The sequence below is a fragment of the Chelon labrosus genome (genome assembly GCF_963514085.1).
Source record: "Chelon labrosus genome assembly, chromosome: 10".
Taxonomy (NCBI): Eukaryota; Metazoa; Chordata; class Actinopteri; order Mugiliformes; family Mugilidae; genus Chelon; species Chelon labrosus.
Window position 1 is genome coordinate 20,380,690 of NC_140360.1, and position 18,445 is coordinate 20,399,134.

The 18,445-nt window shown below is 40.4% G+C and overlaps 4 protein-coding genes across 4 annotated transcripts in view; 2 read left to right on the plus strand and 2 right to left on the minus strand.

Moving 5' to 3' along the window:
- Window positions 1-989, minus strand: part of magixb (MAGI family member, X-linked b) — a gene marked incomplete at its 5' end in the record, with an annotated part of 33,086 nt that extends 32,097 nt beyond the window's left edge. Inside the window, one exon of the mRNA XM_084552736.1 lies at window positions 907-989. Within this exon, the coding sequence (XP_084408862.1) occupies window positions 907-989 (83 nt within the window). The remainder of the gene's footprint in view (window positions 1-906) is intronic.
- A 1,446-nt stretch (window positions 990-2,435) lies between these two features.
- gpkow (G patch domain and KOW motifs) lies at window positions 2,436-9,201 on the plus strand (the record flags this gene model as incomplete). Its single annotated transcript, XM_084554103.1, has 11 exons — window positions 2,436-2,629; window positions 2,855-3,024; window positions 3,117-3,262; window positions 4,324-4,430; window positions 4,579-4,783; window positions 4,871-5,003; window positions 5,360-5,531; window positions 5,665-5,785; window positions 6,595-6,664; window positions 8,756-8,841; window positions 8,935-9,201. 11 exons carry the CDS (start codon window positions 2,436-2,438, stop codon window positions 9,061-9,063), a joined length of 1,533 nt encoding a protein of 510 aa, XP_084410229.1. The 3' UTR covers window positions 9,064-9,201.
- A 25-nt stretch (window positions 9,202-9,226) lies between these two features.
- Window positions 9,227-12,222, minus strand: pqbp1 (polyglutamine binding protein 1). Its single transcript, XM_084554105.1, has 7 exons — window positions 12,149-12,222; window positions 11,317-11,384; window positions 11,098-11,209; window positions 10,801-10,901; window positions 10,361-10,561; window positions 10,218-10,275; window positions 9,227-9,647 (listed from the first exon to the last, which is right to left on the minus strand). Exons 2-7 carry the CDS (start codon window positions 11,381-11,383, stop codon window positions 9,497-9,499), a joined length of 690 nt encoding a protein of 229 aa, XP_084410231.1. The 5' UTR covers window position 11,384; window positions 12,149-12,222; the 3' UTR covers window positions 9,227-9,496.
- Window positions 12,213-17,200, plus strand: timm17b (translocase of inner mitochondrial membrane 17 homolog B (yeast)). The gene is made up of 6 exons (XM_084554106.1): window positions 12,213-12,295; window positions 13,765-13,864; window positions 13,939-14,002; window positions 14,092-14,220; window positions 14,326-14,436; window positions 15,275-17,200. The coding sequence occupies exons 1-6, from the start codon at window positions 12,270-12,272 to the stop codon at window positions 15,352-15,354; spliced, it is 510 nt and encodes a 169-aa protein (XP_084410232.1). The 5' UTR covers window positions 12,213-12,269; the 3' UTR covers window positions 15,355-17,200.
- The last annotated feature ends 1,245 nt before the right edge of the window (window positions 17,201-18,445 follow it).

The window sequence follows — 18,445 nt, forward strand, 5'->3', positions numbered from 1 at the left end:
AACTCCCAGATGACATCCATTACTACGACAGAGGAGAAATGTGCCTAAATTCATCCTCCCCTCTTGTAAGCAGTTAAAGGGGAGTCGGGCTTGTACGGCAACATGCATTTCCACTTACTGGTGGTGCAAACTTGGGCTGAGAACTGGGCGCAAAAAGAAATCCAAAGACTCTGCTTAGTTATAGTGCAAAACAGGTGCCGGGCCGTTGGATAAGACTAATAGAAAGCAAATAGAGAGAGGACCTGAGAGCCTGAGAGCATGTGTGGACAGTCTACACGCCTCTCCTTCTCTAACAACAAATGAATGATTCATATTAACAGCACAACCTTGACTGCTCTCCAAACGCAACACTGTTAAGTCAGGGTCACACATCCATCACCTCCAAACAAGCTCCTTGTGGAAGACCAGGACACACCCTAGACGAACAGCCTACACAGAGAGCAGCAAGGCACTTGTTCCACATACATGCATGCACACACACCTGACTGTGAACTACACAGCACAATCCGCAGGTCAGTGTATTTCTCATGCATGGCAAAATATGAGCAGGTGCACTGAACATGGACTTCTGTGCACGTTTCATTAACACAATTTCCGGAGCGAGACACTGAAAAGTGAAAATATGTATACAGATTTTTTTTTTTTTTTAAAAAAGGTGTCTCAGCAAACTTTCTAAACCTTGTCGTGAGTTCATAAGCACACACACATGATCTCCAGCTGTAAAAGAAGAGCTGTTAAAAAGATGTACCACCAGTTCTTCACTCTCTCTTACACACAGGGTGACTTGTTCACATGCACACACACACTCTCTCACACACAGTCACTCACCCCCTGTCTCTGTCACACACACACTTGGGTTACACAAAACAAATTCTCAGATTTCTCATATTTAGGGAATATACTGACCTGCCTTGCCGCTGACACACACACATTCTCTTCAAGCAGTTCAGCCTTTCAAAGAGGATCCGTTTGAACGCGTCTATATACATTGACCCGACCAAATAATGAGCCAGCACTTAAACAGAAGGAGTTGGTTAAAAAAGCTGCAACCTGGCTGTGTGATAGAAATGGCAAAGCAGTGGTGTTGGAAATGCTGCCACGGTATCCCAGAGAAAGTCAGGCACGATGTGCACGGCTGACGGGATATTAGGACACTAGTGATGCTCTGAGAGCTGTGGCGATCAGAGAGAGAGGAGAGAGAGGAGAGAGAGAGAGAGAGAAAATAACACACATGCACACACACACACAGAGAGACACACTATCGGGCAAATCTGACAGCGACCGCTCATAATTTTTTAGCAGCTGCTGCACCGCTGAGGGCAAAACGGCATGAAGGAACGATGAATTAAAGCGTGCTATTTTAACTTGTGCAAAGTGTCTCTCCCTATTGAGCCAAAATTGATTTCATTGCTTACCTTCATGTTCGATTTCTCCGCGTCAATTCCCTCCTGTTCGCGTCGGTCAGGTTAATTATTCGCAGATATGTTTGGTCGATGCAATTACAATAATCAACCAAAAAGGGCTACCGTCGGTGAGATCGATTTGACCGGGTAGAGGTGTCATTGAACTGCAGGCTCGGTGCTCTCAGGGCGCGGAGCGTCAATTGGGGAAGATCAGATTAGATTAGGCTTTGCTGTCCGGTTCAAAGTGAGGCTGGGTTGGCGCTCCGGCTCCTAAAAATGCACTTTTGGAGGAAAGAAACAATGGTAAATGGCAAACGAGAAGGTTATCTGTAGAAGTTGGAGAGCACGAAGGGGGAGGGAATAAAAGAGTTAAAAAGTACCGCCCCTATAGTGTCTCTTTGTACCTGCATCAGCAGCATCACTTTTCGCTTACGAGTTACAACCAGGACTTAAAGGCGTGAGAACCACATTTACACGGGGGTGTTTGTCCATCTTACCTTGCACTGATTGAGATGTGAGAGATACGAACTGGTCATAACAGATAAAGAGGTTGTAAAGTAAACGGTTAGATAAGATGAAACTTCAATGAACCCCACAGGATATAATACATATTGCATATTTATTATGTTAAGAAAACAGTACTTGGTAGTTTAAATTATGTAAACATGTAAAAAAAAAAAAAAAAATTAATTAATTTAAAAAATAATAATAATAAAATAGTAAAATTAAAACTGAAAAAGTTTCCACGTCGAATGTATGTTTTCTAAGATATATGAAACACACGTCTATTATTATCTTTTATTTGTTAAAATATATCTAGAATATCTTATTATCGTCCAATTTACTTTTTATGGTTACGGTACAAGCAAGAGTCGGTTTTACAAACGATACCAAATCTACTCTGTGCCTTTAATTCCTGTGCATGATGGGAGACGTAGTACCACGCTGAGGCCAAAAACCGTTCAAAAAATGTCAAAAAAACTACAACTGCCAGAATTCCTTCTTCCTGCTTCAGTCTTCTACTAAACAATAATGGCGTCGTACGGAGGCGATACAGGTAGCTTCAAGTCTGTTGCCTCTGAGGACCCAGGGGAGAGAAAAACACCGGCGGTGTCGTTTGGTTTTACTAAAACAGTTAGCAAATTTAAACCGTCGACTGTCGACGCTTCGACCAAGAAAGATGACAGAGATTACCTGACTGGAGTTGACAGAAATGAATTGCAAAGGTACGCTTCGTGTGCTAATGCTAACATGTAGTGTATGGGTGTAGCGTAACGGCGACGTTTTCATTCTGACATGTCCTAGACCTAGATTATATCATAATAAATAGTATGCCTTGTTAGCATATTTGAAGTCAGTTGTGTATAAGTCATTCGACCACCAACAATATAACCTTAAATATTTTTAAGCGGGCCGGCCTGCTATCTCATTAACTTTCTTCTGGCCTGCAGTTCAAAACCATCTGAGAAGCCCAAGGAGCTCATCATCCCTCTGATCCAGAAGAACCGCTGGCACAAACCGGACCGAGCGGCCCAGAGCGACGGAAATGAGCCCAAAACCAAGGAGACAGGCAACGACAGTGACTCCGTGGAGTCTCAGGCTGTCAAAGAACTCATTGAAGGTATATGTTTGGAGACGATATTGGTCTGTGTAGTGTGTGTTTGGTGAAATGATGAGGGTACCATTAGCTCACTCTGTAACCTTTGCTTGTAGATTCACGGAGGCAGCTTGAGCAGTGGCAGAATGGCCCTCAGTCAGAGAGTAACCTCAACCTATCCATCCCCCTGTTGATGCAAAACAAAGTGCCAGATGGCTTTGAAGATGGAGACCAAGTAAAGGTGGACCTGCGGCCAGAATCTGTAAGTATAGGTAACAACACAGTGTGTACTGTCTACTGTGCAGTTGAGAACACAAGCAGGACATCACATCAGGATCTTAAAGTGCACACTCAAACATGAGTGAAGTTTGGATTATTCACTGCCTCAGGTGAAAATCTGAAATCAGATGAAGCCATAGAAATGACAGATGTAAGGAACAGAAACGCATATAGACTATGTGGAGGAAAAAATGTCAAATCAATGATGATGGTGTAAAGAAGAGGCCGTTTGTATAATATTGCAGCATATTCAGAAATGCTAGCTTTTTTTAATGGTGTCAGATGTGAAGAACAAAATACAATCTACTAGAGAAGCATTTTATGAAAATGTCTGACGGTACAAAAATGTCTGGCTTTGACTCCGATTGAAATTTGAGTGTGTGAAAGTGCTGACTGTCAACTGAGTAGAATAACACCCCTGTGTGCAGACCGTTGCACGCATGCGTATGGATGTGGCTGGCTTTGTCAGTACAGTAAAGCTTTAGTGGAAGATGGACATCAGCGTTCTCCCCAGAGACATGAAGGCAACCAATCAGGTTTATTTCTGCTGCTTTTCGTAACGCATGTCTCACATGTCTCCTCACTGTCACCCCATATCTGCTCTCAGTCACTGTAGATGTGACTGGCAGAACCAGAGAGAGCCAGGGGATGGTTGCTCACTGTGGCCCTGAGCTCATTTTAATGCAGTCCCCCTCTGTGAAAGAGGGCTCCCAGCCTCCCTCAAAGGAAAGCCTTGGGTGGAGACAGATATGAGCAGGGCCACTGCTCTGATGAGGGCGGCTGTAGCTGCTGCCTGGTGACTTTAGTCAGCCGGGACTGAGTATGACAGCCTGGAGCCAAAAGGCTGAGTAAGACCGACATTACAAACTGCTTCTTCTCGTCATTTGCCACTAAGAGTTTTTCTGTGTTTCAGAACTCAAAGGTTACATAAGCGCCTCATTTAGACCTATAGGACATTTTAATGCAGTTTATGGTTCTTTGTTTATTTGCAGATTTAATGTCTCTTGACTTATAGACGATAATTTCCCTTTTTGTGTTTGCCAGTCGACAGACGCAGATTATGAGAGTGTTCCTGTTGAAGCTTATGGCATTGCTATGCTTAAAGGGATGGGCTGGAAGAAAGAGGAAGGCATTGGACGTACTTTTAAACAGTAAGTAACGAATTCACCCTTCTGCTTTACCGTTTCTTGAACATCAGGCTGAACTTGCATCTCTGTGGAGTTCAAATTCTCGAGCTGTGTCCACTGCTAGCATGTTTTATATATCATATTTAATACGGTTGTTCCCTTTTTGCTGCAGAGATGTAAAGCCTATTGAACACGAGCTCCGTCCAAAAGGGTTGGGTCTTGGAGCAGATCGTTCAGCAATCAAGGACCTGGAGCCCAAAAAACATCAGCGTCCCCCGAAGCCGGGCGATGAACGAGAGAAGGAGGAGGAGCTGGTGATGGGTCCTGGGGGTTTTGTGCTGGTGCAATCAGGGGCGCATAAAGAGCTCTATGGCAAGGTAGTCTGATCATTTCCTTGGTACGTCTAACTGACCTACTCCTATGTTTTATTTCTGTACTTCATTACGTTCTTTTACGTGATGCAGATAGAAGGTGTTGATCCAGACAATGCTCGAGTTGTGGTGAAGCTGGCTATCGGTGGGAAGAATGTGACTATCAGCCAGTACGCTGTTAAACTGGTTGGGCGCAAGGAATACGACAAATACGGCAAAGACCTCAGTGAGTAACAAAAGAAAGAAGATGAAGTCAGCCTAAGCAGAAAATGATCTAGACTCCTGCGGAGCAAATCAGATTAAATTTCACTTCATTTTAATGAATCAATTAGGAAAATGACTGTTAGTTGCAGCTGTACTTCACATGGCTAAACAGGTTTTTCCTCTTTTTCAGCCCTCATGTTAAAACAGAGATTTAGCCCCAGTTTGTATTTACAGTAATCTAAACTGCCTTCTTTGTGGGATTAAGAACACCACTCACACAATTGAACACACACACTGCATACTGCAGAGTCTGCATTTGGCTGTTTGCCACATTTTTTCTAAATGCCATTCTGATAGCGCTGTTTTCCCACCAATCAGGTCGCCTCAGTAAAGCCCACAAAGAGAAGGAGAAGGAGAAGGAGAAGGAAAAAGACAGAGAGAAGGAGCGACTGAGACGAGAGGAGAAAGAGAGGAGTAGTGATGGGGTAAAACACAAGTCTTCAGAAAGAGATGAGAGGAAGAGGAAACACAGAGAGTCAAGTCAAGACAGGTACATTTTCAAACAAGGATGAAGATACTGTATGATTTAAATGTGCATTAACCAAAATTGAATTACATCATTTATTGGTTAATAATGTTTTCCAACATTAAATATGCTGTATACTTGTCTTTTACCTGTGTAGAGATAAACCTCCAGTGAAAGAAACAAGGCGACCCCCAGCTCCCCCGTCCTGGCTCCAGAGGGACCTGAAAGTTCGCTTTATAGACAAAGCTTTCAAAGGGGGGCGGTATTACAATTCAAAGGTACAAAAACCAAAGTATCTACTCATTGTATCAACTGTTCAGATGGAGCAACAGGAATCCCTCCATAAATAAGTAATAATCAATAAGTGTTTTAATGCATGTAAACAGGTCGACACTGTTGAGTCATCTCATTCATTGTCTTCACAAGCAGTCTAAATGGACCATGTGATATCTTTGTAGCCTCGACATGTAGGCTTTGTTCAGACTGGACGCAGATCTGATTTGTTTCTCAAATCAGATCTGTAGGACAGAGCATGTACAATGTTATTTGCAAGTAATCAGATCAGACTCATGTGTCCAGACATCACAAACTAATCTTAACTACAAAGCTACAACAGCAGACAATTTATCTGTCCACGACTGTTGTTCTTTATGTTTTGCTGGATGGATTCAGCTCAGCGCTCAGTTTGGATTTGACGTTGTCTTTATGTCACATTGTGAGTGATGCAAAAGGCTCCTTTAAATTACTAAAATTACATTTCAAACCACTTCCACATGAGGTTTGTCTGCTCAGATTTCTAAACTCAGTACAATATGGTTATGCCGGGGGGGGAAAACAAAACACACCAATGGTTTCAATTGTTTATCCAGCATCAAGGTTACTCTTTAATCCTCCTTTAAGACAGATAGTCAAGTGGTTTATTTTAAAACTAAAACTGGCTGTATTTATATAACATGGATAGCAGAAGTGTTGTCAGATCCCAGAAATGCTATGGTATATGACACCACATGTTTGCCTGCAGTGCTTTGGTAATTATAAATGTTTGGTTTCTGTATTTGCTTTTCAAATTGGTCTCGTTTGCATCTAGATGCAAGTGGAGGATGTCCTGACACCGTCCACCTGTGTGTGTCGAACTGAAGAGGGAAGACTGTTAGACGGTGAGTCACTAGTGCCATCTCAATTTCAGTTAGCATTAGTTTTCTGTCTCCCTCCATCTCCTTTAACTCTACAGTACATCAAGTCTGTTGGGGGTGTACGTGCTAAAGGCCTCTCTTACATTGGTTAATGTTAATGTTCATGAATCCACCATCAGGAGAACAACCAAGGTGTTCATACCAAAGTGGCCACTGCTCTCTAAAAAGAACATTAAGGACATCTGCATTTTTCTAAATATCATGTGGACAAGCCAGACAGAGGAGACGAAAGTAGAACTATTTGGTTTAAAGGAGTGGCTCATTTTATTAGTCAAGAGACGTTAAATCTGCAAACACAGGGGTGGTAATGTCCTTTTCTGGGCCTGTTTTGCTGCTCGACATCGTTGATGAACCAATGAATTATACCGGAGAATTCTAAAGGAAAATGTCAGGACATCTGTCTGTCAGCCGACTCTTAAGAGAAGCTGGGTCATGCATCAAGACAACGACCCCAAGTACATAAGTCTCCCTACAAAAGAAGGGTTAAAGAAGGACAAAATTAATGTTTTGGAATTAACAATTCAAAGTCCTGACCTTAATCCAATAGAAATGTTGTGGAAGGACCTGATTCAAGCATTTCATGTGAGGAAACCCACTAACATCTCAGAACATCAGTGGGTCTGTACTGAGGAATGGGTTAAAATCCCTCCCCTGGCCGCTGTAGTCGACTGAGCAGAAGTTACCAGAAACATATAGTTGCTGCTGTTATTGCTGCACAAGGGGGTCACACCAGATACTAAAAACAAGAGTTCACTTGGTTTTGCACCTCATAGATATACACGAATGATTCATTTTCTTGAATAAACAGCATAAATAAAAGCATAATACCTTAGTTGCATTTCTACTTTCCGTACTTATGTGAAAATCTGCTGATGTTTTGAGTCATTTTTATGCAGAAAGGTAGAAAATTCTGAGGGTTGCAAATGGTTATATCTGTATATCTTTATGGATAAGGCTTTCTAGATAGTATATAGTAAGAAGTTTGTGGGTTCAAACGTATTGGCTCGCTGAGGCCTTTCTGTATGGAGTTTTCATGTTTCCCTGTTGCCTGTGTCTTTTTTCTCTGGGAATTTTTTTGGGAAGTGTAATTGGTTTCCACTAAGAGGAGAAAGTGAAAAGTGAATGTTTGCCCAGATCAGATGAATATATAAAACTTCTCTCTTCTTATATTACTTGAGCTACATGTACTGTTGTTTTAAGAGAGCTTCAATTAACAAGCAGGGGTGTGTTTTTTTTTTTTTAACCTTTGCAAAATGCCATGGTAGGAGATGTAACTTGTTTCCATTCCTCATACTAAACTAATGGTCTCCATCTCCATGGTCTGAAGATTTATATTTGGGGAAAACTGTTATCAATTCAGCTGGGATAGGCTCCAGCAGACCCCGCGACCCTTAACAGGAATAAGCGGTTACAGAAGATGAATGAATGAATGAATGAATATTATCGATTTTCTTGTCTATATCACAACAAGAAGGTGAATAGGCACCCAGAGCCCCCCCCCCCCCCAAATATTTTTTTAATTATATATTTAAATATGTGTTAATTAATACAGTATGCACATGACATTATAAACACTGGTATTCTGTACAATAGGATCTGATATGCATGTGCAGTTTTAGTCTATTTGGATTACCTTGAGTTCCTTTATATCACAGCTATTTTGGGAATGTTCTGTCTTTATCTTTATACCATATATATATATATATATATATATATGCTAGCTAGCCTTAGTCTATCTCGATAAGCTGGGACATGTTATTTATGCTTTTACTGCATTAATCTGAAGATAAAACTTGTACTGTGCTTGTAGCATTCACATTTTCAGACTGCTCATAGAGGGAGGTTGGTATAATGTCAAACTCCACACATTTCTGATAAATAGTCAGCCTTTTAGGCTATTGATGAACTAATAAGATGTCTGAATCTGCTGATAACAATTGCTGACCAAGTAAACCTCCTGAGCTAATGCTGCTGTAGTACTTAATTAATTAAAAGTTCTTAATTAATGTTAAAATCCCTATGGGGATAACGCAGTATTTCACCTTTGTGTTGCAGATGTGAAGCAAGACATGCTGGAAACCATCATCCCAAAAAGCGAAAATGATTATGTAATGGTTGTACTGGGTGAGCACAGGGGACAGGTGAGCAAATGAGCATCTTTCCTGAATTACGTGCGTGCTGGTTTGAATGCAGTTAACTGTTGCTAATCACTACATTTTTATGTGAACATTCAGGTCGGCCGTATTCTCCAGCGCGACAAGAACAAGTGCAGAGCGATGGTCCAGCTGGACAGATACGAGGAGAAAGTGTTCACACTGGAGTACGATTCCATTTGTCATTATGTCGGAGCAGCAGATCACTGATCTCTGAGCTTCATTATAATATATTCTGTCATGTTTCATCCCATCTCGTGCTGTTGTTTTTGTAATACTGAAAAATAATGTATTTTAAAGCATCGCATTTTTGTAATAAAATACTATCAAGAATTTAGTTTGTACAGATGTTATCTCAAGAAACACTGCAACAAGTCGTTTTCACAGTAATCTTTAAATTTATTATCAAGTTAAATGATGGTTCTAGTAACAACAAGAAAGTATGGTCATATAAAAACATATTTACAGCTGCTCCACATGTTTGACAAGAGTACAAATGCACTGGCGGTCCAAAAGCTCAGCCCTCCTGTTCTGACTTATACATATTTAACATGAAGAGAAATATTGTCAGTCTGTAGTAGCAATGTTTAGGATTGTAAGCAAACGAAAGAGTTGTGAGTTACTGTCTAGGTGGAATACTGGATTATTCTTTGGGCAGTTGGTTGGCTGCGTTAGCCCGAAGAACAGCTCCTGGACTGGGATACGGCCGCTGCTGGAACAGAGGCCCCGCGGCTGTGGTATCTGCACCCGTTTTTGCTTCATTGCGTTTGGGCAGGCCGGTCGACCACGAGCCCCTGTAAATATGCAGAAATTGCGTTTAATATGCAGTTTGGTTTCAAACATTATGATTATACTTTAAAGAGGAGCCTGGTTAGAAATACTCTGCCAGGGAAAACAGTTGTTGAGAATACTTATTTATAACAGTCTTGGGGTTTAGAGTATATAGACCTTTATGGGTTGTCATAGCAGTTAAAACACAAGCAAGGCAAATAACATAAATAATAGCTCAGTTCCTTTAAGTTTCCCAGTAAGCCAGACAGTACTATAAAAGAATCAAATAACAATCTCATGATAAATTTTACCCACGTGAGAAGCCAAAATGTCTGCTATTAAAAAAATACATTAGGTGGCAATTTAGCTGACAAGGAGGGTCTAATGAAAAGATGCACTATGGGAACTGTAGGATCCATTATTGACCCATAGAAAGGAACCCAGTGTCAATATTTCAGCCTTATGCTTTGGTTTAGCACGGCTCTCAAAGTTTATCAACTTCATAGAAGTGCAAAACTAAGTTTCTTGCAAAATAACAAAATAGCAATAATAGAAAACTACTGCTACAGCAACTACTTAAAGGATTAATATACCTTGGAGCGTCAGAATAAGCACTCGGATCCATCGGGTCCATCTCATCGTCTTTTCTACCTGAATAGAAAATAAACATTTCAATTTAGTCATATAAAAAACTTCTGCATAAAAAATGTGATGTGTGAGGCTGATGTAACATTACCTCTTTTATTTTTGTTGTACGGTGCCATGTCTTCTCTTCTCTGTTTTCTTCTGTCCCTCCCGTCGTCCCTCTCTCGATCTCTATCCCTGTCCCTGTCCCGATCCCTTTCCCGTTCTCTGTCTCTTTCCCTTTCCCGTTCCCGTTCTCGCTCTCTGTCTGGTTTCTCAAATGTCCTCTCAACTCTTTCATCTCCTCCATCAGCTAAAAATAAAATCAATCATTGGTCAGCAGCGGTCACAAAACAAGGCATGGTTACAGTTTGTCAGAAACAAAGTGCATTCTGATTATTTATTTATTTTTGATTGATGATTAATGATTCTTAGACCTGCACTGATTTGTGGGACATACATGAAACGTATGACAGATGATGAATTGATGGTAATATTAATTATAATTTCTTCATCCAGATATTACATTATGGAGGTTTAATAAAATCCTACCTCTTATTTTCTTTGCAGGTTTTGTTACCACTGCAGATGGGTCATTTGGGGAAAGCCAGGCTACCAAATCTGTCTCCACATTCCAGTAATAAGGAAGACCACTGGGGATTTAAGAACACAGAAAATAAAAAGTCTTTTTATCACAGTGTCTAAATAAAACATTGTTGATCTCATCAAAAACATTAAAAACTAATTTTTACTCCAGTAACTTGAACCTCCGGAAACAGTTACAACAAAAATAATCTAGGTAATTAACATGTTGCAATAACACATATTGTAAAAGTCAAAGATACGTACCAAGCAGGGTCAAACACTTTGTACCAGTTTGGTGGAAGATTCTCTTGTCTGGTGGCTTCATAATCTACATTGTTGTCGTCATAATCTTCAGCAATAATCTCCTCATCTGCCTCTGGATGAATCAGGGGAAAAAAGAGTTGACACAAGATGGGCTCAACAGGTATGAAACAATAAAGAAAAATGCCTTAAGTGGCCAGGATGTAAAATCAATTCCACTACCTTGGTCTGTCGGTTTAACAATCCCTCTCTTGGCCAAGCGGGCCAGCAGTGCCGCAGGTAGAGGCATCCTGAAACACAAGGAAAGTGAACATTAACATGGTGAACTGGACTGACCAATGTGGATGCTATTCCCATATAGCTACCTGTACATGAACAATTAAGCAGGTATCTTGTAAGCAAAGCAAAGATTTCACTAGCTACAGGTTCAGATCCTGCTCCAAATGTTTATATGTCCTGTTCACAGAAGTCCATAATAATTAAATTATTGTTTTTTGAGCTGCCCTCGTCAAGAAAACGACCAGTTAATTAATAAACACCGAAAGTAATCATTATAAGTAGTCCTAGAGATGTGGTTAGTTAAACTTAAAAACTTAACAAAGCAACATGCAGCGATGATAATTACAATATGCTCTGACAGTATAGTTGATGGGACTCATGAAAGTTACCAGGTGACGAAAAAGTCTGGTCTCTGTATTTAAAGTGAACGGCTGAAAACATGGTTCACCCTCTGCATGCTGCTTTTGTGCTCCTTTAGCTCCCGGTGAAACGCTAGCTTGTTGCTGTAATTTGATTTTAACTTCTCGAGTCTGGCTTTTTTTATTTTTGAGGCGGGAAAAATGCTACATATTGTGCATTTAGAGATAATTCTCCAACAATAGGTATTTATTTCCACCGAGACAATTTCACCGCCCGCTCGGGGTGCCGTGGCTGCAACTGAAACACTAGGGCATCAAACACACCTGTTCGCATAGAAAATAGCACATAAACTACCGAAACACTCAACTTTCGCTTTTATGAAAATATTAACGAATGAAATGAAATTATTTTTTACCTGTTTCTAAGAAAATCCTCCTCCTTTGGTCTTCGAGCAAAGCGATCCGGTTACGACTTCCCAAAACAGCACACGTCGCGCACAATGATGACGTCGCACAGTTCGCTTGACGACAACAAACATGGAGGAATATGCCAGAGAACCTTGGTAAGATTAGTTTTACAACATTTGACTTTGGCTGTTTATTAAAAATAACTTACCTCGGCTGTAGTTTTTATTTTTTTAACCCAGTGTTCAGTTTGTTGTGAGAGTAAACAGAAAGGCTTAGTCGGTTGTTCGGCTAGCTTAGTGAAGGGTCAGGGATATAAAAAGATAAAGCTGTTAGGATGTAACCTCTGCACACTGCTATTAGTGTAACCTTTAACGTCATTTTAAATGAATATAACCCCGCTTTAAGCGATATATGCATGAAAAAATGGACTATACTACAAAATCTGCAATGTTAAAATCAGCTAATATAATCATATGTATTATGAACATTGTGGTTATGAATATATTTTAACCATCACCAATTGCTTTACCAAACACGAGGCATTTCATATTTCTGTTCTCTCTAATATATTATTAATTAATATAATATTCTGTTAACTATTGATCTTCATATCAGTCTTAATGGTAAATAACAACTCTTTATTATGTGACATCTCTGAATCTCTAAAGACCACAGCAGCAACAGAGATGCTGATATTGCAGCACAATATTAGCACAATATTATCAATAATCATTCCCTCTGCCAGGAACCCACACTGTGACCAGTGGAAGTAATGTATTAAATGTGGAATATCAGCTAAAAATGAATACCATGTCTGTCTAATAAAATCCTAGTTTTTACCGGAGTAACATTACATTAATATCATTACAATCAATACTCAAAATAAGGCTTAGTCACAGTATTCACAGTATCAGTACTTTGGAAACAAATTGTCCATGTCCTAAGGTAAAACACAAACCTGTTGCTCTTATAATATTCTGTGGCTCATGTTAAGGTGGATCAGATAATCAGTTTCAGATCAAGCAAATTGGCAGTAGGTCAGAATATGTGGGCCTACGCTGGGTTGAAGTTTATTGAATTAATACAATTGCACAGTGCAAATGTGATCTCTAAGTTAGATGCAAAAAGCCTTTATGAATCACCACAGAAGGAAATTTTGTTTATAGTATAAAATAAATTAATTAATTAAATATATGTGTTGATGCTCAGTGTTCAATGATTGGGTGCAAAAAAAACCTGCACTCAGGGTATCCCTACCTATTAACACAATACAGAGGGCGTATTAAAAGAAAGATATTTTTGCTTATTAAAGTGACTTTTAGAAAGTGTTTTCACTAACCCATTGTCAATAAACTGAATTTGATCCTCTGTTTTTTTATTTGGTAGATACTGACTTTACTGTTCAATTTTATGCAATAATAATAAATAGTTGGCTTTAGAATTTGTTTAGTCTGTATTTATTTATTTTGTTAGGCAGGTGGAATATATACATTTATTGGTCTATTGAATTTGCTTCCGTAATGTCCTTTTGTTCATCCAGATCCAGACATTATAGCTTCCGCATTGCTTTCATTTTGTCACTTCATCTCATTTACATATGCCTCTCTTTTCATTCTTAATGCAGCCCCTGGAGGATAGTGGATGACTGTGGAGGTGCTTTCACCATGGGTGCAATTGGAGGAGGCGTGTTTCAGGCAATCAAGGGCTTTCGAAATGCCCCTGCAGTGAGTTCAAAACATGATTGTTTGTTCCCCTACGTTTTTAAAAGCAGAATTCAACTGTGCTCTTAATGTATCAGGGTGTTGGACACAGGCTGAAGGGCAGCGCAAATGCAGTGAGAGTAAGAGCTCCACAGATTGGAGGTGAGGTGATCTGAACTGTTTCGGACAGCTTGGCATTTATTCAAGTTAGTCTGTCATATAATGTCTGTCTCACTGGTGTTTATTTGCAGGTAGCTTTGCTGTATGGGGAGGCCTCTTCTCCACTATCGACTGTGGTTTAGTTCGCCTGAGAGGAAAAGAGGATCCCTGGAACTCCATAACAAGCGGAGCGCTCACTGGGGCCATCTTAGCAGCACGCAGTAAGAGGACGTCCACTGAGACAATGAAGTAGACACCACTTTCCTGTATCAGTGAACACATGACATTGCCTGCTGTGACTTACTTAACATTGTGCATCTCTTCAGGTGGGCCTTTAACCATGATGGGGTCTGCAATGATGGGGGGAATTTTGCTCGCTCTTATTGAGGGTTTTGGTATTCTGCTAACCAGATACACAGCACAGCAGTTTCAGAACCGTGAGTGAAGCTGATTGAGAAACTGTTTTCAGTAGCTAGAATATTTTTTTTTATTAGCACTGTGTCACATGATGACGTGTCTGTTGTTTATTCTGGTAAAGGAAAAACTCTGGCCCAAAACAAAACAGAACAACGTAAAATTATGACCCAGCTCTTCAGTGTACCTCAGTTCTTTAGCATCTTTTGAGCCGTTCAACATTGTGAAATTATTTTCCTGCTAAAAAGACAGATATTACCCTCAGTGTAGAGAATATTACACTTATGAGTACTTCTTCAACGAAATTAGAGTCTCAAGTGTGATTAGGACGTCCCCAGCATAAGTATTCCTATCATAATATTGCTAATAACTGGCTTCCAGCAGAGTTACAATTAGATTTTCAAGTGGTCTAAACACTGATGTCAAGTTTTACACTTACTCTGGTGCCATAATCTCTCATAGGATATGTCTCTTTACACCAACAAATGCAGCAAGCGGAAGTGATTTCTGTGAGATCTGTGGAAAGGCAGAGGCCAGCAGGCGTTTTCACAAAAAATACATAACAACGGCTTTGTTCTTTTCAAGTTTCCCAGGACGCCATGATACTGTGGCAGAGAGACAGCATACATAACACAAGGACCCTGAAACTGATACAACTAAATATAATTCAGCCGTCATTAAATTTATTACATTTCCTGATGTGATGTATGTTTTTTTGAAGTGGATAAGATAAGCCGAGGGAAGGTACCACACCAAATAGGATGACTGAAGGTGTATCAACGAGAAACTTAGATTATATCTTGATGCTACCACTGAATCCTGAGAAATGAACTATTTTGTGTCGTCTCGTTTTTTTTCCAGCTATTCCCTTTGCAGACGATCCTAGTCAGTTACCTCCAAAGGATGGAGGTCAGCAGGGGCAAAAGGGGCAGTTTCAGTAGCGAGCGTTAAGGACTGACGCCAGCTGTCGACACAGTGAGTCAAACCAGGCCGTAATGGGAACGCTGAGACTCTTAACAGCAGCCGTCGGGATGATCAGGAGGAGATACCGGTCTCTACATCGGTGTCAGGTAGTTGCACTTTGTGCTTATACCTCAGGGGTTAATTACTGTGAGTGTTAGCAATTTATAAATGAAGTGTTTATTTGACAAACCTCATGTCTGTACCACCAGAAACAACATTTTCTGTATTACTAGTGTGTCATTGCTGTGACATTTGGGGTTAAATAAGCATTTCATTATTCAAAATCTAATCAAGATCTATATTCACCAATCAAGCATAACATTATGACCAGTGACAGGAGAAGTAAATGAAATTGACCATCTTGTGACAATACAATGTTCAATTCAATTTTCAATTCAGTTCAATTTTATTTATATAGCGTCAAGAACAATACAAATTGTCTCAAGAGGCTTCACATCATCCGGTCTGAAACCCGGCCTGAAAGCCCCAGAGCAAGCCTGAATGCGACGGTGGCAAGGAAAAACTCCCTTTTAGCAGAAAGAAACCTTGAGCAGAACCCAGCATGTACTGCTGGGAATCTTGGACCTGGCGTTCATGTGGACGTTACTTAGACATGTACCACCCACCTAGACCAGACCAGGCACCCCCACCCCATAGCAATGACACTCCTTGATGACAGCAGCCATCCCCAGCAAAATAGTTTAGGAACAACTCAAAAAACATGAAAAACAGCACAAGGTGTTGACCTGGCCTCCAAATTTACTAGAACTGATCAAGCATCTGTGGGATGATCCACAGAGGCCCCTCCCCTCAACCCATAGGACCCAAAGGCCCCCACTAACAATATTACATTGCCAGACACCACAGGACATCCTCAGAAGTCAGAACTGTTTTGGACGCACAAGGGAGAACTACACAATATTAGGAAGGTGGTCATAATGTTATGCCTGATTGGTGTATTACAGGAATTTAGAGGTTGACATTTTGGTAATTGTTTTCTCTCTGCTGAGAGTTAGGGCTTCATACAGGGCCACTGTTGCTTCCCATCAATGGCTCTGTCGTATTTGTGTGGTAAATATGTGGCTGAAGGCAGCAGCTGCAGATTCTCAACCATTATTAACACTGTAAATCTCATTTGTTTACTCTAAAAACACCAGTTTGCTGTTGTTTGAGTCATTAGAGGCCAAACTTGCTCTGTCATCTCATTTAACTCTCTGCTAAATGTCTAACTACTGCTTTCAAAGATTTTATACTTAGACATAGAAATAGTAAAGAGTGAAGCCAGTGTTTTAGTAGCTGCAATGCAGAAGGGTTTGTCTGTTCAGCAGGCTTTACCGTAGAGAGTGGCCATCAGAGGATATGTTTTCATGTGTCAGCTGTGACAATCAATGCAAAGGACTGTGTATGTCTTAAGATTATATGTGTGTGTGTGTGTGTACGTGCTGACAGCTCAGCAAAACCTCATTCCATCCTTCGTTTGCAGTTTCTCCTCATAACTTATCGCCTCACCTGGCAGCTTTGGTAATTGTTGAGTATTTGACATCTTACATGTTAGAATATAAAAAATATGCAATCCATGAACCTGTGGATGAGTTTCTAGAAGTTGGAATTACTCGTTACTGTTTTTCCAGTTATGCACACTTTATCACTTTGATTGCTGCAGTATCAATTTAGCACTTTTTAGACTCAAAGTCTTTCTTTTCTTAAAACTGAGGCACTTGATTCAGCACAATCCCGTGGTCTGCTGTCAAAGTCTGTATAGAAGAATATTTATTTTAGCTTAATTTATTCATTGTGCAAATGCTGATTTTAAAAAAATCAATAAAGGTGTGAAATGGTCTCTAAGAATTTTATTTGTGTTATTTATTTTTTATTTTTTTGTCGTGACCCTAGTTATAAACTTATAATAGAACAAAGCATTTCAGACAATGCAAAGTCTAGCTATTTACTGTGGACGCGCGCCCCCCTTCGCCGCTTCTCGGGTACTGCACTCTTCTTCTGTCCAAGGTCCTGAAATAGATTTCTGCAACATGAGCAGTTTTCCTCATCTCGACGCTACTCTCTAATATTCTTCGTTTTGAAATTCAACATTGTAGCAAAAAAAAATAATAATAAATAAACCCCAGCGAGCCGCAACGTTTCTCCACCTCCACCTCCCCTTGAAAGATTTCCTCTGTCATCCTTTTAAACGGCTCAACTACTTTAATCCTGACGGCTGACCACCGCTTATATGGGCACGCGCTTGCGTTAATATTCCTCGCCGCTGTGTGCCTGCATAGATAAAAAGCAATTACATATTGCATTTAGTCGCGGTGAGAACTTACCAAAACAAACAAACAGAGAAAAAAAAAAGCGGCTTTAATTGGATTTCTGGGCTCCGAGCAGGCGGTGAGCGGGAATGGCCCGTAGCCTCTCAGCTGCACCGGCGCTCTGCGTGTGGATATGAAATGACAGGCTGCACATGGTTCTTTCGTTTAACCTCTGGAAAGTTCGCTCTTTGGAGGCCAAATTCACATCTGTGATCCATTACGCATCACAGATCTCATGTGGAGTTGATGGTGCGTTTTCTGAAGTGATTTCGTGGCGTTAAACTGCGGGGATGGACGCAGCAAAGAAAGGTAATGTCTCCGAGCTTCTGCTTTCAGTAGACTAGAAAGAATGTGCACAGATATTCACCAAATTAGTGGACTGTAAAGCTGTTCAAAATAGGAAATCAAAGAAACATGCAGGTGGAACGTTAAAGTGAAAAAGACTTTTATTATAACAAGAAAATACGCATCTGGCATTATATTCAAGGTTTTCTTTCTAGGACAGACAGTTTTAAGATCTTATGTGCCCACATTTTTTCTGGCTACTCCTCTGGTTTGTTCATGGATGAGTTGATAAAAGAACCCGCAGGCTTATTCTCTGTGCAGGGCTTTGTCAACAGGTGTTCATGTGCCTACTTGGGGATAGTGCTGGGCTAAGTGCCGCACCGCTCCCAATAAAGAAGTAGGTCACATCTGGTCTTATAATATGAGGCCTTCAGGACAGAATACCTGCCTGCTACTGCATCCACGTGTCAAATCC

Coding starts and splice junctions, on each gene's coding strand:
- pqbp1 (XM_084554105.1), bottom strand. CDS start 11,383: ATGCCTCTACCTGCGGCACTGCTGGCCCGCTTGGCCAAGAGAGGGATT. Junction 10,902..11,097: donor AAAGTGTTTGACCCTGCTTG/GTACGTATCTTT, acceptor TTAAATCCCCAG/TGGTCTTCCTTATTACTGGA. Junction 10,276..10,360: donor GTACAACAAAAATAAAAGAG/GTAATGTTACAT, acceptor TTTTCTATTCAG/GTAGAAAAGACGATGAGATG.
- timm17b (XM_084554106.1), top strand. CDS start 12,270: ATGGAGGAATATGCCAGAGAACCTTG. Junction 14,003..14,091: donor AAGAGCTCCACAGATTGGAG/GTGAGGTGATCT, acceptor GTTTATTTGCAG/GTAGCTTTGCTGTATGGGGA. Junction 14,221..14,325: donor GGCCATCTTAGCAGCACGCA/GTAAGAGGACGT, acceptor GCATCTCTTCAG/GTGGGCCTTTAACCATGATG.